At 51.0% G+C, this 14,840-nt stretch overlaps 2 protein-coding genes across 2 annotated transcripts in view; one reads left to right on the plus strand and one right to left on the minus strand.

The window, feature by feature from the left end:
* The window catches only part of LOC144107669 (major facilitator superfamily domain-containing protein 4A-like), a 422,352-nt gene that overhangs the window by 232,439 nt on the left and 175,073 nt on the right, over positions 1-14,840 (plus strand). The gene's annotated exons all lie outside the window — the stretch shown is intronic.
* The window catches only part of LOC144107668 (uncharacterized), an 89,839-nt gene that overhangs the window by 3,442 nt on the left and 71,557 nt on the right, over positions 1-14,840 (minus strand). The window contains exon 8 of the mRNA XM_077640783.1: positions 3,983-6,482. Within this exon, the coding sequence (XP_077496909.1) occupies positions 3,983-6,482 (2,500 nt within the window). The remainder of the gene's footprint in view (positions 1-3,982; positions 6,483-14,840) is intronic.

The following is a 14,840-nucleotide window of genomic DNA, read 5'->3' on the forward strand; positions in this document are numbered from 1 at the left end:
CCTCCGTCCCGCGCCACTGCGCAGTTTGTCGTCTTCGTCACACTATACCCGGGGACACCGAGCGATCGTCCCGATCGGTGACAAAGACACGCGCAAAGTGGTTATGCGCTTCAGAAGATGGCAGGACAGGAAGCAGAAAGTGGTGAGGTGCTTGCCACCACGATGAATGAGATGGATGAATGAACCCTGGTTCACGAAGCTTCCGGGCCGCAGGTCGCCAGGAGCCATACAGTTTCTTACTATTAATTAGAAGGAAAGCGGGCACCCCGCATGGAGCTTCCTCGAGACCACCTATACCACCATGGACGCTGTAAGCATCATGGGGCTGAGAGGTACCGACTGCAGAACCACAACTTTTGGCCAAAAAGAATGAAAGAACAAACGTTGTTCGATAATCAAGAATGTCCTAAAATTCAATATCCTGTCAATAAATCGCAATAAATGAGCCGAAAGGCATGTAATTATAAAGTTTGCCCAAAATAAGCGATGGCTTGCTATCCTATTGGCCAAGCATTGCAGACCACAAAAGCCGATTTTTCGTGCTTAACCGGCGCATTTTTAAAAAGAAATATGTTTTTGAAAAAAAAAATTGTCGTTTCAACATTTTAAAAGGTTTTTTTTCCACAGCATTTCGGAAAACAGGAACCTTTTATTTGCGTCGTGTGCTGTTGTGTTCTCGCTACTATAACTTTTGCGCACTACTTTTACGCCGAAGTCGACTTCGCGCAGAGCGCGCCGTGGATACGGAATGGGACATCTCAGTAACGCCACTCTGTGTTCCTGAAAAAAAACCTACTGTCCCACACCAAGTAGCTCATCGCCCCATGATGCTTTGCGCGCCCATGGAGGTTCAGGCGCAGCGCTGCCAGCTTTCCCTCTAGTTAATGGTAAGAAACTCTATGCCAGGAGCCGATGGTCGAGGCCCCCAGGACGCGCCGAACGGCCTGCGCAGGGGAACGGTGTCTTCAGATGTAGGCGGCGTTTCGGGTCGGTGGGTCTTTCGGTCAGGTCCATGCGTCGGGTTCAGTTCGTCGTGTTAAGTGGTCTTGGCGGAGGACGGGGCGGGGGGGACAACGGCGAGGTCGGTTTGGGTCTGAAAGGCTGGGGCTCGGCCGATCGACGCAGGCCAAGAACTCACGGCCGACGACCATGGCTGACACAGGACGCCGAAGCTCCAGGATGAGGATGCCGGTGATATCCCGCAAGCTCCACAAATATTTTTTTTTCTTTCTGTACGTTTTTATGTCAAACGGATGAAAGAAGCTACGCGGGGAAGCCTCCTGCACCCTGTGCAAATACCAAAAGCGTGTTTTGCCACATAGCATTTGTGCGGTGCGGCCCACCTTCTGCCCTTGCAGCATTCTTTGCAGTATATTCATGGACGTTATTCCCTAAGAACATTTCCAACAGCTTGAAATTGAGACTGATTTCGTGGTCAAGCTACATGTGTAGGTGGACATGTGGTTGAAGCGTATTTGTGATTTTTATTTCGCCCATTGTTTACCATGTTGTAATCAATTATTTAATTAAACTTACTAGTGTTCATTAAAATAAACCGCCCTGTATATAGAAGATTTATTGTAATCCTTTTTGTAGAAGTACACAGCGTGCAATGTGATGTGAATAGACTAGTGCCCTATTGTGCTGTAATAAGCGGCCGCCAAGAGGGCCACACTTCCTGCACGCCCGTGGCGCCGCGTTGCTGGGCCCGGAAAGAACCGTGACCGCGATTTGGAGCGCTCTGTTGCGCTCGATTGCCGACCCACCGACCACTGCCCAGGTGATGAACTGACGCTCTCCGCGGTGGCCGAACGCCCTCCTCGCCCGCCTACCTGGTCTGGTGTGGTTAGTTCCGCGTGGTTGGAGAGCTCGATTGGGGCACGCGCCGATGCGTTCACTACGCAGCCGTTATGTATCTGGGAGACGAAGCGGGTGTAGGAGAGTGCACCACCCTCGGTGACGCCATCGGCCTCACTGCGCTGTTGATTGTTTAATGGCTGGTTCATTCTTTTATTCATTAATTGATTAACTGACTGACTGATTGCCCGATTGATTGATTGATTGATTGATTGATTGATTGATTGATTGATTGATTGATTGATTGCTACGGGTGAGAAGCGCGGACCATCTGTTAAAAACTTTTCATTGGGCAGATTTAGACTGTAAGTTTGCTTTATATAAGACTTGAGATTAAGCAGGTACACGTCACTGCTCTTAGCGGACTTCACCCTTCTGAAGGACAGTTAACGAATTCTTTTTTTTTTATGCCTTGCGTCAACGTTATGTGTACCATGCCATTTTGTTCAGACGTGACCGTCTTTTTTTATCCTATTATTTGTTTGGTTCGTCCTGTTCACTGTTGCATCTGTTGCTTTTATAATTATCTGCGCGCATCTACTCTCGCTCCTTCAATTTCTGCCTCCCCAGCATAATGTCTTTCCAGATTTTTTTTATTTCGTTTGTAGGCAGTTTTATCGTGGCTATTTTCGTGTTTATGCTCCCTATTTCTCTCTTTGATCAAAACAAACAAACAATAAAACCTGCGCGCTGAAATGCAGCGCGCGATATAAGTCGATTGCAGCGCAGTTTGTAAATAAAGTAATGTGTTCCAGTTGCTAGCAGATTTAGCTTTTGTCGGAAACAACTGACGCGGCTTTTGAAGAGCCTTTTACAGAACAGCACCGCACCGACCGGAAGTGTTGTTATTTCCTACTCGCGAAAGCGCAGCACCCGGTGACCGACCGCGCCTGAAAAGGAGGTTGCGTCGAATTCACCCTTCAACGGAACTGCGGCATCTTTTCGCTCTCCGTGCATTCCACCATGAAACTCGTATTGAAAGAGCGTGGCTTGACCCGGGACCAGTTCTCACGCCTTTCGAGAAACAGCAACAGAGAAAAAAGTCGAAAGTAATGAATTACAAAAGAAAAAATTGAGCAAGAAGACACGGTGAATAGGCGAGAAGCGTTTAAGCTAGCTTGAAGATGAAAAGAAAAAGAGCGCGTCCAGCGGGCAACGGAGGTGGTGGTAGGGGATAGTGTTACTAGGCGTCCGCGACCTTTCCCGGTTGCATATTTCTGTTTCCCAGGAGGACGGGCGTTCGAGCCGTGCTTGAGTGATGCGCATGTAACCGCGTGAGAGCGAGCGTGAAAAAAAAAAGAGAAATTCGCGCCCGGCGACCTCGCCGTATATTCTACCAGCAACAAGCGGTGTTCGGGAAATCCTCTGGGCGCTTCGCGCTTCTCCCTCTACCGATATGCGTGTCCGACATTTCACACTTGTCTTTCCGGTCAGCAGCAGCAATGGCGGCGCCGTCGCCTCTCTGCGGTCGCTTGTAAAAAGCTGTTTTCCTTTCGTTTGCCTGCGCATCATGTGTATTACCTTTGGAAACGAGGTGGCTGTCTCCAGCCTTAATTTGTTGTTTGAAAGTGATACGCGAAAAGTGAAAAAAGAAAGCGATTAAATCGTGGAGGATGTGGTCGTTAAATGCGGCAGGTCTTCAGTATGCGCACTGTGATGGTATTCGTCGGAACATTCGCTGCAAATGGGCATTTTTTACCACTAAGGATGCGGACATACTGTTCACGTTTAAGAACCACATGTGGAGGAAATTATTCCGGAGCCCGGCCACCGCGGCGTCTCTCACAGACCATGAGCAGATTAGAGGCGCTAAACCCCACATACCATACCGCACCGTACCGTACCTTGTGGTTGTTGTTCTGTGCTGAGTTTAGTGGCGCATAAGCATCTAGGGCTATCATGCGCCAAGCTCCTACCATACCATACCATACCATACCATACTATACCATCGAGGCCCGTGTACAGTGCGATGTCAGTGCACGTTAAAAAACTCCAGGTGGTCGAAATTTTCGGAGCCGTTCACTACGGCGTCCCTCATAGTGCGAGTCGCTCTGGGAAGTTAAACCCTTATAAAGGTATAAACCGAACCGTACTATTCCGACAACACGGCGAAATGCATACTCACAGGAAGGGGTCGTAGACGTCCAGCACTTTCCTGGTGATGAACCTCGTCGTGTCCGAGTTCTGGCAGATGATCTTGGCCAGCGAGGCCTTCCTGATCTGGGCCAGCTGGTCGGGCGTGAAGCGGACCACGGAGTCACCGTTTTCGTGCCAGAAGCGATCGCAGCGCCTCAGCCGCTGGAACTGGAAGCCCAGCAGGCAGCTGAACGTCGGCCCGACCACGGCTCCGGCCAGCGGGAACTCGGACAGGCCGCCCGTGAACACGTCCACGTCTTCCACGTCGCGGTACACGCCCGCGATGGCGCGCAGGGTGTTCTGCGGTATGTGGCCCTCCAGGTCGGAAAAGGACCGCGCGCGCTGCTGTCCGCAGAAGACTCGGTAGTCGTTGTACGTTCTCAGACCGTGGTCGCGACCTCTCTGCAGGTTGATGGCGACCAGGTCGAGGCCCGAGAAGGGCACGGTCTTGGACTCGAACAAGTGCTTAGTGACCATCTCGGTCACGTGGTTGTCGAAGTTCTCCATGGGCGTCGACAGGAGTCCACGCAGCAGCTGGTCCAGCCTGTCCCTCCGGTAGAGGGTCTGGCTGTTGAAGAACGCGTCGGTGAGCTTGAGGCCTCCGAGTTCGTCGTACGCCGGGCCCACAAGCTTGAGCACGGGCGGCAGGAGCGTGTGACCGAAACGGAACGCTGCCGTCGCGAACTCGTTGAAGGAGCCGACGTCGCAGTTCGGGTCGTAGCCGTTGTAGTAACCTTCATCTAGTAAATGCAAGCCCCAGTGACTCACAGACTCCCACCCCAACGTCCGCGGTATGAACTCCGAAAAGACGATCCGTTGATACATGGCTCCCACTATGCGCCTCGCCTCCTCGAAGAGACGATCGTCATTCCAGTGCGGGTTTAGGCTCTGAAGAGAACGGGCCACACGGTTGTGTTCCCTCGACATGATTGTGTGCATGGAGGTGAGACCGGGTTGCTCACTGACGCGTGTGTCTCCGGCAATGAAGCAGCGGCCGTTCGAGGAGATGCAATCGGCCGCGCCGTCCACTTCGGACAAGAGTGGCTTGAACTGAGGTCCAGCAGGGTGAGCGCTCATGTTGAGAAGACCGCCTCGGAAGATCCTGAGCTCCTCCCTCGCGCAATCGTCTGAACCGTACACCGTCGACAGGTCCATGTAACCGGTGACCTGGTTGATTTGCTCTCGGCTTCCTAGTGTCCTCTGGCCGGACATGGAACGGGTGAACGGAAGGCACTGGGGAATGTTGGGGTTCTTGCGGCTAACGCTGGGGAAGTGAGGGTCATTGGACGGAATAGGGATGGGGAAGCATTCCTTGTTGATTCGGCGCGGCGAGTCGCATGCCCGACACCGCAGCGTCTCGCCGTTAGGCCCCTCGGCGAGCGGGGTGTGGGCGATGTCGTGGTCGACGAACTGTCCCAGTTGCATGAGCATCATCGTGTACCGCTGGTGCGGGCGGCTGAAGTCGCCGTGTACCGCAAAGGAGACAAGTCGGGGACTAGGCAGTGCGGTGCCCGTGACGCTACGGGACCGCGGAGCCGACACGCCGTCTTCGTAAAGACCGGGAAGAACTCTCCTGAAGCTGTGCCCGACTTTACCAAGCGTGGGCTTCCTGAGGTTATTGCAACGTCCGGAAAGCGTTCGGAAAGGCGTCCGCGGATCGCAAGGGCTGAGGGTCTCCTCCTCACACGCGGCAGGCTCTTCGAATTCGCTTGCAAACTTAGACAGGTCGACTTGTCTGAGCGCAGGGATAAGGTCCTGCCTGCTCTCGCCTTTCCTCATGGCTTTGAGCAGCCGCCTTGTAGCCAGCTCCAGAGCCTCCGACTGGTTGTGTATGCTCCGAGAACCCGACGTGGCCCTCATGAATCCGCCACGGCTGTTGAATCTACCGAACTGGCCTCCCTGGGACGCGGCTAGATCTGCCAGCGCGTCTTGCAGCACCGAGTCGGGAACGTTCAGCAGTCTGCCGCCTTCCTGCCAGGCGTCCAAGTCGACACTCGTCAGCAGCCTGTCCTCGCAGGACATGAGGTTGTTGAGCCACGGGTCAGGCACCCTCATGGTTCTGGGCTGCACGACTCCTCCTCCGGACCTGAGGAAGACGTTGTCGCAGAGGACGCGAGCGAGACTGGTCTTCCGAAGCTCGCGCAGCTGGTCCTCGGTGAAGGACGACGGCTGGTTCGGGTTCTCGAACCAGAACCTGTCGGAGACGCGCATGTGTCGGAACTGGTGGGCGTAGATGCAGGCAAGCGTGGGGCCCACCAGCCCGCCCTCAACGGGCGTCTCGGCCAGCGCGGCGGGCAGGAGGTCGATGTCGTGCACTGTGGAGTAGAGCTGACTGAGCCTGAAGGCTGCGTCCGAGCTCATGACCCGCGACAGGCCGTCGAAGTCGTCTATGGTCCGAAGGCCGCAGAACTGGCGCCAGCGGGTGTAGCCCGCCAAGCCGTGGTCTCGGCCTTGCTGGATGGCCACCGCGGCCAGGTCTATGCCGGACTCTGCAAAACAAGAAAAAAAGGTGCGTCACATGGCGTGCATTGACACAGACAGTGCGGCTATAGCTTGGTGAAAGAAAGAACACTTTCCGGCGCTATGCGTCGTAAAACTCCAATAACGCATGTTGTAAGTGAGTGCGAGTAAATGATGTCGCTACTTAAAGCCAGCACACTTCGCGTGGTATTTCGTTAGCTGGGGTAAACATCGCTTTTGTGGGAACCTCCAGCGACGGTTGTTGATGCACCACGAACCCCACGACTGGCGCGTCAATGCCGTCTCTGGGTGTGTTCACACAACTCATGCATCGCTCTCCCGCGGTCCGCACTCGTAAATCTCCGCTGAACATCAGCAGCCTGTAGGCAACGCATACGTGCATCTTTCTACGACTTATCGCTACATTCTCTCCACAGAAGGCATACAGGTGCCTAAGTAATACAGAGTACGTGCCCGCAAAAACAAGCCATTAGAGGAAGGAACAGGGCAGCCAGATTAGGCCGGAACAAAAATCAAGACAATCAGGAACTTAGTCTAACTTTATAACTCTAATTTATAATACAGATATGCAGTCCAGGGTTTGCAAGTAAGATTTTCGCAGTAACCCTTCTTAGCCCGCATTACCTTCATTGCAGTGTACTGAGCAACGGTGTATTCATAAGCACAGACTGTACACACGGCATTCTCGAAGTATGAAGTCCCTCCTTTATCCTTTCCCTTACGGCGCGGTTCAGGTGTCCGCTGAGATGGGAGACAGATACTGCGCCATTTCCTTTCCTCAAAAAAAAACAATTTCAGTTTTTTTTCTGGATGATGATGATGATGATGAAATAACTTTATTTGCACCCGTCAAGGAATCAGAGGGCGAAAAAGACGAGTCTTGACCGCCGTCATCTTCCTCCCCTTTCAGCAGGCTGGGATCCCTTGGGATTCAGCGGTGTCCAGGGCCAGACGGATGACTTCTTTTTGTTCTTCTTCTTTCTGGCTGGCCATTAAAGCCTCCCAGGACTCTATATTCCTGTCTGGTTCGTTGTGGCTAGGGCATGTCCACACCATGTGGATCATGTCTGCTATTTCATTACACTGTTTACACCTGGGGTCTTGGATCGCCGGATGCCATCTGCTTAGTGCGAGTGGGTTCGGAAAAACTCCCGCCTGTAACTTTCTCCATATGACCTCTTCCTTTTTGCTGAGGCCCTTGCATGCTCCAGGTAATGTCTGTCTTCCTAATCTGTAATGGTTAAGAATATCTTGGTACGTGTTCAGCTCCTCGCTCGTCTGAAGGGACTCTCTACTCGACGAGACCGCATTGGGGTCCCGGTGTGTGAGTCCTCGGGCCAATGCGTGCGCTGTCTCGTTTCCCCGGAGGCCCTCGTGGGCCGGAGTCCAAACAAGGTTAATTAGTTCTGCCGGTGTCGGGCCGGCTGTGAGAATTTTGACTGCTTCGACAGATACCCTGCCTGCGTTGTAGTTGCGGATAGCCGATTTGGAATCTGTTATAATCACCCTAACATTCCGTTGAGTTAAAGCCAGCGCAATGGCTACCTCCTCAGCCGCTGTTGCATCACTCTGTTCGGTGCTGCAGCACGAGACTCGGTCTCCGCCCTCCCTGGTCGCCAGGGCTACGAAACCCGTTCTGCCTTCATATTCCGCCGCGTCCGTGTAAACCACGTCCTGTCTATTGGCTAATTTTTTCTGCAGAGCTTTCGCTCTGTCCTTTCGCCTACCCTCATGGTGTACTGGATGCATATTCCTTGGGAGTGGTGGGATTCTGATTTTGTTCCTTATGTCTGTTGGGATATTCTCCGTGTGTTTGAGCCGCGCTCGAGGTTCGAAGCCTAGCTTTTCTAGTATTTTTAGCCCCGAATGGCTGCGTAGAAGTCGTTGTTGTTGCGCTACTCTGGTAGCCTCAATGAGCTCGTCTAGGGTGTTTGAAATCCCCATGTTCAAAATTTTCTGGGTGGATGTGTACGGGGGGAGGCCCAGAGCGGTTTTGACGCCCTTCCTAATTAGGATTTCAATCTTGTTTTTTTCTGCTTTGGTTAGCCGTAGGTATGGTGCCACATATGTGATTCTGCTGATTACAAATGACTGAACTAGTCTTAAGAGGTTCGTCTCCTTCATTCCCGCGTGTTTATTTGCTATTCTTTTGAGTAGCCTACACGTCTGGCTTACACTCGATTCGAGTTTTCGTATCGTTTCGGTGTTCTTACCGTTTGTCTGTATCCTAAGACCCAGTACTCTAATCATCTCCACTGATGGTATTTTGTCCCCGTTTACCGTTAGCGTTATCCCATGTTCATGGGGCTTTGTTTGTCTCTTTTGTGGGCCGAGGAAGAGCGCTTCAGATTTCTCGGCAGAACATTTGAGTCCTACTTGTTTTAGGTACGACTCAATTTCCTCGATCGCCCTTTGGAGGGTACCTTCGATGTGCGCGTCACTGCCTCTGGTAACCCAGAGGGTGAGGTCGTCCGCGTATATTGTGTGGTTGAGCCCTTCTATACGCGTCAATTTCTGTGGTAAGCCAATCATTGCAATATTGAAGAGTGTCGGTGATAGGACCGAGCCTTGGGGAGTACCTTTGTTGCCCAACCTTATGCCTTTCTCTTCCTTCCCTCCTAGGCTGATAGTAACTGTTCTGTTTGAAAGAAAGTCCTTCACGTAGTTGTATACCTTTCCCCCTACATTTAGAGTTGCTAAGCGTTCTAGTATGGCTGCGTGGTCAACGTCGTCAAAAGCTTTGGCCACGTCAAGGCCGACTATTACTCTGGTATCAGCTGTTTCGTTGTCTAGCACTTGTTCTTTAAGTTGAAGCATAACATCGCATGCAGAAAGATGTGTCCTGAATCCGATCATTGTGTCGGGGTAAAGCTTTTGTTCTTCTAGGAATCTGTTTAGCCTCGTTTGAATAACGTGCTCCATTAGCTTACCTACACATGAGGTAAGCGAAATGGGCCTCAGGTTTTCGAGACTTAGTTTCTTACCTGGTTTTGGAATAAGGACTAGGTTGGCCTCTTTCCACGAAGGTGGTATTCGGCCCTTGTCCCAACATTCCTGCATGTACGCTGTTAGGTTTCTAATTGATGCATCATCCAAATTCCTCAGCATGCGATTGCTGATTCTGTCTGGACCTGCCGCAGTTTTAGTTCTGAGTCTGTTCAACTCCGCCCTAACCTCTGCGATGGTGATGGGCCCATCTAGAAGAGGATTCTCTGCGCCCTTGTACTCGGGGAGGGGTGTGGGTGGTGTGCACCTCAAGTACCTGTCCCTCACTTCAGAGATTAGTTGATCGCTAGTGCCTTCGTATTTATATACGAGTTTCTGTAGTTGTTGTCGTGCCTCATACTTTGTCTTGTCCGGGTCTAAGAGATGTCTGAGCACTTTCCACGTGTTGGCTTTGCTGATTCTGCGGTCCATCTGCTCGCAGATACTACCCCAGTTTTGTCTGGTTAAGTTCAGCGCGTGCTCCTCGATATCTCTATTCTGTTTGGCTAGGAGCTTACGTATGTTTCTGTTCCCCTTGTTTTGAGCAAGTTTTTCTTCTAGCTCCCTTTTCTTGCGCCACAGGCCTATCATACGCCTGTCTACCTCCTCTTGCGTTTCGTCTGCTTCCACCTCTTCGGTGGCTTCTTTAACTGCTGCGAGAAGGTCTGTGCCCCAAGATTCTATGTCCCTGATTGCGTCTCGGGTAGGAAGGTTCGCCCTGAATAGATCCCAATTTACCGCTGCGACCTTTTTGGGTCTCGGTGTGGGCGGTCCGTCTTCTACCACAATCTCAATAATTTTGTGGTCGCTTCCTAGGTCCTCCCCCGTGTTACACCACCTTGCCGTGATTTGGCCTCCGGTGAGTGTTAAGTCAGGTGTAGTGTCCCTACTCACGCTATTGCCCTGTCTTGTTGGTTTGATGGGGTCAGTGATCAAGATGAGCTCATTGTGGAGAATGCTGTCCCAGAGTTCTCTGCCCTTGATTTGCGTATATTTGTATCCCCATGCGGGATGATGAGCGTTAAAGTCCCCGACAATGACAATAGGGTTTTTGCCCGCTATCTGTTTCGTTTTTGCGAATAGCCTGTCGAAGCCGCAATCCTTTCTCTGTTTCGGAGAACTGTATACGTTTAAGACGAATAGGCTTTTCTCTCTCCGCTTACGCGGTATCATTTCGATTAGAGTGTGATCTAATTGGACGTGCCCTGTCTCGTGCTGCAGCGCGGTAACGTTGCGTTTGACAAGGGTGGCAACCTGCGTGTTGTCCCCTCGGCCCGGGTACGACTTGTAACCGGGCAGCTTCGCGTTTTTCCCGCACTCTTGTAAAGCTATAATTTCGGGTTTGTCTCCGTTTGCAAGGAACGATTGTAAAACGGCCCGTTTACGCAGAAAGCCCCTACAGTTCCACTGCCAGATAGTATTATTGTTCTTTGGCCAAGGCATTTTTGGTTGCTTGGAATTCCGCGTATATCCATTGGTCCCTTTTCTCAAATTCCGCCGTGAGAGCAGCGTCTCGCTTTGCAAATTCTGCTGTGATCGTTTCTGTGACTTGTTTCATGAATTGCATTAGTGTTCCGTTCAGTAGTTTCATGTCCTGTTGTTGTTTGTCGTTTAGTTGTTCGAATTTGGTCTCAAGATCCGACTCTTTGGTACGTTTCTTTTTTGAAGGGGGTTTTTCAACCTTCTCTGTCTCAACCTCTCTATCCTGCTCCGCTTGCATAGGCGCCATTGCCTTTTCCTGTTGCGGGTTGTTTTCCTCGGGTTGTTTAGCTGTCGTTTCTAGCATTTTGATCCGCTCTTCTTGCTTCTTAATATAATCAGTTAAAGTCTTAATCTGATCTGCCTGCTGTTTAATAAGTTTTTTAATTCTTTAACTGTCTCGGAGTCCTGGGAAACTTTAGCTGGCCAGCTCACCTTTGCAGCTTGCTCCTTGCGTGGCTGTTGCTGTCCGGTTTGTAGCCGGGGGAACGACTCTGACCGAAACCTCGTTCTGCTGCCGGATCTATCACGGGAGCGGCTGTTCCTTCGGTCTTCTTGCTTCGCTTCTTCAGCCTCCTGTTTGGCTTCCCATTGGCGTTTCTTGACAATATAAGGGGTGCGAAAGAGATTTTTGCACCTCTTGTCCCCGGTGTAGTGTTCTTTGCCACATAGTTGGCACTGCGGTGTACATTGGTGTCCCTCGGGGGGCGATGTCATGCCACAGCCGCGGCACTTGGTCACCTCACTGTCGCAGACGTCCGAGCGGTGGCCAAGTCCTCCGCACTTGTAACAGACCTCATAGCGTTTCTTGTATAGAAAGCACTTGAAAGTGATTCCGCTCAAGACTACTCTGCGTGGTACTTTCTCTTCTTCAAAGGTGATTAGGAAAGATTTAGTCTTCCCCATTCTTCGTGCATCTATGACTAGAGGGTTGAATCCGTTAATGTTCAGTCCTTCTAGTACATACTTGTGTGTGTATTCCACATCAATTCCATGGATGACTCCCCTGCCGCAACTCTCTGGTGCGTTCATGTAGGTGGTCACACCGCGTTCCTTGTCTCCGATCTTGACAGTTTCAAGTTTCTCCACCTTCCTCGCGTTTTCGTAGCTAGGCGAGTGGTAGGTAATCGTTCCTTGCTTGGCGTTTATAGCTAGTCTGTCCTTCAGTGCCTCCTCGTCCTTGATTCCGGCGTTCTCCCTGATGGCCGCCGCAATTCTCATCTCGGTGGTGCTCTTCAGCATTGTGAGTCCTTCTTTGGGACGCAGAACTACTTTCCATCCGGTCGCTGGAAGTCTCGGGAGGTCTGAGGCTATTGAACGTTCAGCGAGTTTCCGTCCCGCCTCTCTGTAGGCTCTCGTGTCGCTGCCGTCGGTCGTCGCAACAGTGGCGGCGTTCGCTCCCGCCGCGTCTCCGGCACCATGTCGGTGTCCTAGGTGGCGTTCGTTGTTCTCCAATTTTTCCGCTCGCTTCTTCAGTCGCATAATCCATTCTTCTTTTTCGGTTTCTTTGGGGTCGATGTCGGTTCCCACCACCGCCACTTCCATCGTCATCGTGGAGCCGGGCGCGGTCGGCGATGGCGGGAGCTCGCCGGTCGCCGCCTTCCCGGTCGAAGTAGGCCTATCGTAGCGTGTAGCGCTGGCGAACTTGGAGTGACGATATAGGCTTTAAAGATGCACTTACAGGCACAGATGTCGTATCCTCGGGTTGCTTGCACCTTAGGAAACAGGTTTCAAGGACATTTACGGTCAACGTAGGAAAAAATCCGCCATGAAATCACTGATTTCGCGGAGCCGACGTGAAACGCGTCCGTACTCCTCGACGCCCCCTGGCGGTCCTTTTTCTGGAATGTTTTTTTTTTGTGCTGGAAACACTGCCACTTAGCCCCAGAACACTTCCTGTTTGAAGAGGGCGCGTTTTTCGAGCAAGCAGCTACCCCAGGGAAAAATAGAAGCATCGAAAGCTGGCGCGTCACCTGCACCGGCGCCTTATCAAACACTGCGCGGAATACTATAGGCATGCCGTGCTGCCTTATCAAAACCAGCCCGACAGGCGTCATCTGCACCGGCGCAAACCTTTTCGAACTCCGGGCCATTGATACCAGAAGCGCGCTGGGGCTTGTATCACCATCAGCGCCCATGTTTGTTTGTAAGCGACAAAACCATGTAAACTACAGTGCATACTGCACTTATGGACTCGTGCAGAACAAAAATACTGTTTATAGAATAACGTGACCCTGTATTAGCCATGGGGAATATAAAGGAATTGTCACAGATCCGAAAGCATTATCAACACTCGTAGCTCTGTTTGTGACCTTTTGTTTGTTACAAAAAAAGTAACGCGTCATCAGGCGAAGCTTAATTTCAGTTTATTTCGGGAGCCACTTGTTCGTAGATTAGGTAGCAGTCGTTTGAGAAAGGAATTTTTACCCGAGTTGGTTTTTGCGCAACTTTCTTTTGCAGTGCCAAGAAAATGGCAACACTTGCCAAGGTCCTCACTCCTTCTTTAACGCCGGGATAAATGTAGAATACCTCTAGGGACCTGAGAGAGAGCAGGACAATATATTTTTTTTCTTTCAAGGGGTGAAACTTTGCACGCAAATTTCAAAAAAAAAAATTTGAGTGAGGTAACGAAGGTCTCGTTATCAGAAGTCGCGCACTTAGGCTGAGAAACAAATGACACTTAAGAGACAATTAGGGCATCAGTACAGAGCAGTCATTCACGTTATTCAGGCCAAAAATTGTTCTGAATTTATTGAAAACGTGTTTTAAATGCCGTGCTAATAAAACGAGATACAGACAACCTTAAGATGTGAAATTCCGTCAGCTGTTTTACATTCAAAATTATTTCGAACAAGGTCACAGAAGCAAGAAATAGCACAACAAGATTTGCGTTTTGCCTGATGACGTTTTAACTGTCTGCACAGAGACACAGCCGAATGATAGAGGAATAAGTTCAGAGTGTACAGAAAATCCTCGACCTTCTAGAACTCGCGAGCGGGAGCCTGTCGGCGCAAGGAGCACTTAAATCACCCGCAGAGACGGCACCTGTGTCACTTTATTTACTTTCGTGCCTTAATCATGTTGATAAGTTACACGAGGTTCTATCCGGAGACGTGCCAATTCTGCTTCACCTCATCTTTTACACGTTCACGGTCTGCGTCGATTTTCTAAAACCGGGGTAGTCACCTTCAGTTTCGTAGCGTGCTTGCAACAAGGCGAAAGTTCATTACGTTTTTTTGCAACAATTGTCGAGCGCGAATTATCTACAGCAGGCGGCAGTAGCTGTGCGGGAAGATGTTCAGCTAAGACTTAGACACGTAGGTCCCGAGAGTTTGTGGCTATACGCCTCTGTGCCTGCGCTTTTTCGGAGGGCCACGAAACATTCCTGGAAGCGTATTATCGATCGCGCGAGGCAGTCCACAGGGGCATGTGCGCGTATAGCTAAGCCCGTCTCGGCTGTTTACTTCGGGGGTGTCAAGAACGCCACTCCCAATATATCTCGGGTGCATTATTAATACGGGAACGCACACGGGCCATATAAAAAAAAGATGCAGTGCGGACAAGAACACGAAGGGAAGATTTTTTTCATCAACTCCACGCATTGTCTCTCATCTTTTCCCTGCAGCAGACTGAGTGCTGAGAACGAAGATGTTCGGTAGTTTCCCGCACAGGTTCCGTGCGCACTAAAGATCGGCGACTTCGCAGAGTTCACGGAGCACCGGATTTTTAAGTGTATATAAGAAAAAGTTTGTATGTTTGTGAGGAAAGGAAAAAAATTGCTGGTGGTTTAGCTTCGGTTAAACCTCGAGTTACGTGATAGCTGCAGCTGGCCGAGTGGAACTTGGTCACGTGACCAACCACGTGACGAAGCACGTGATCAGCCACGGCCCCGCGCCGCCGGC

This window comes from Amblyomma americanum, chromosome 10 (genome assembly GCF_052857255.1).
Source record: "Amblyomma americanum isolate KBUSLIRL-KWMA chromosome 10, ASM5285725v1, whole genome shotgun sequence".
Lineage (NCBI taxonomy): Eukaryota > Metazoa > Arthropoda > Arachnida > Ixodida > Ixodidae > Amblyomma > Amblyomma americanum.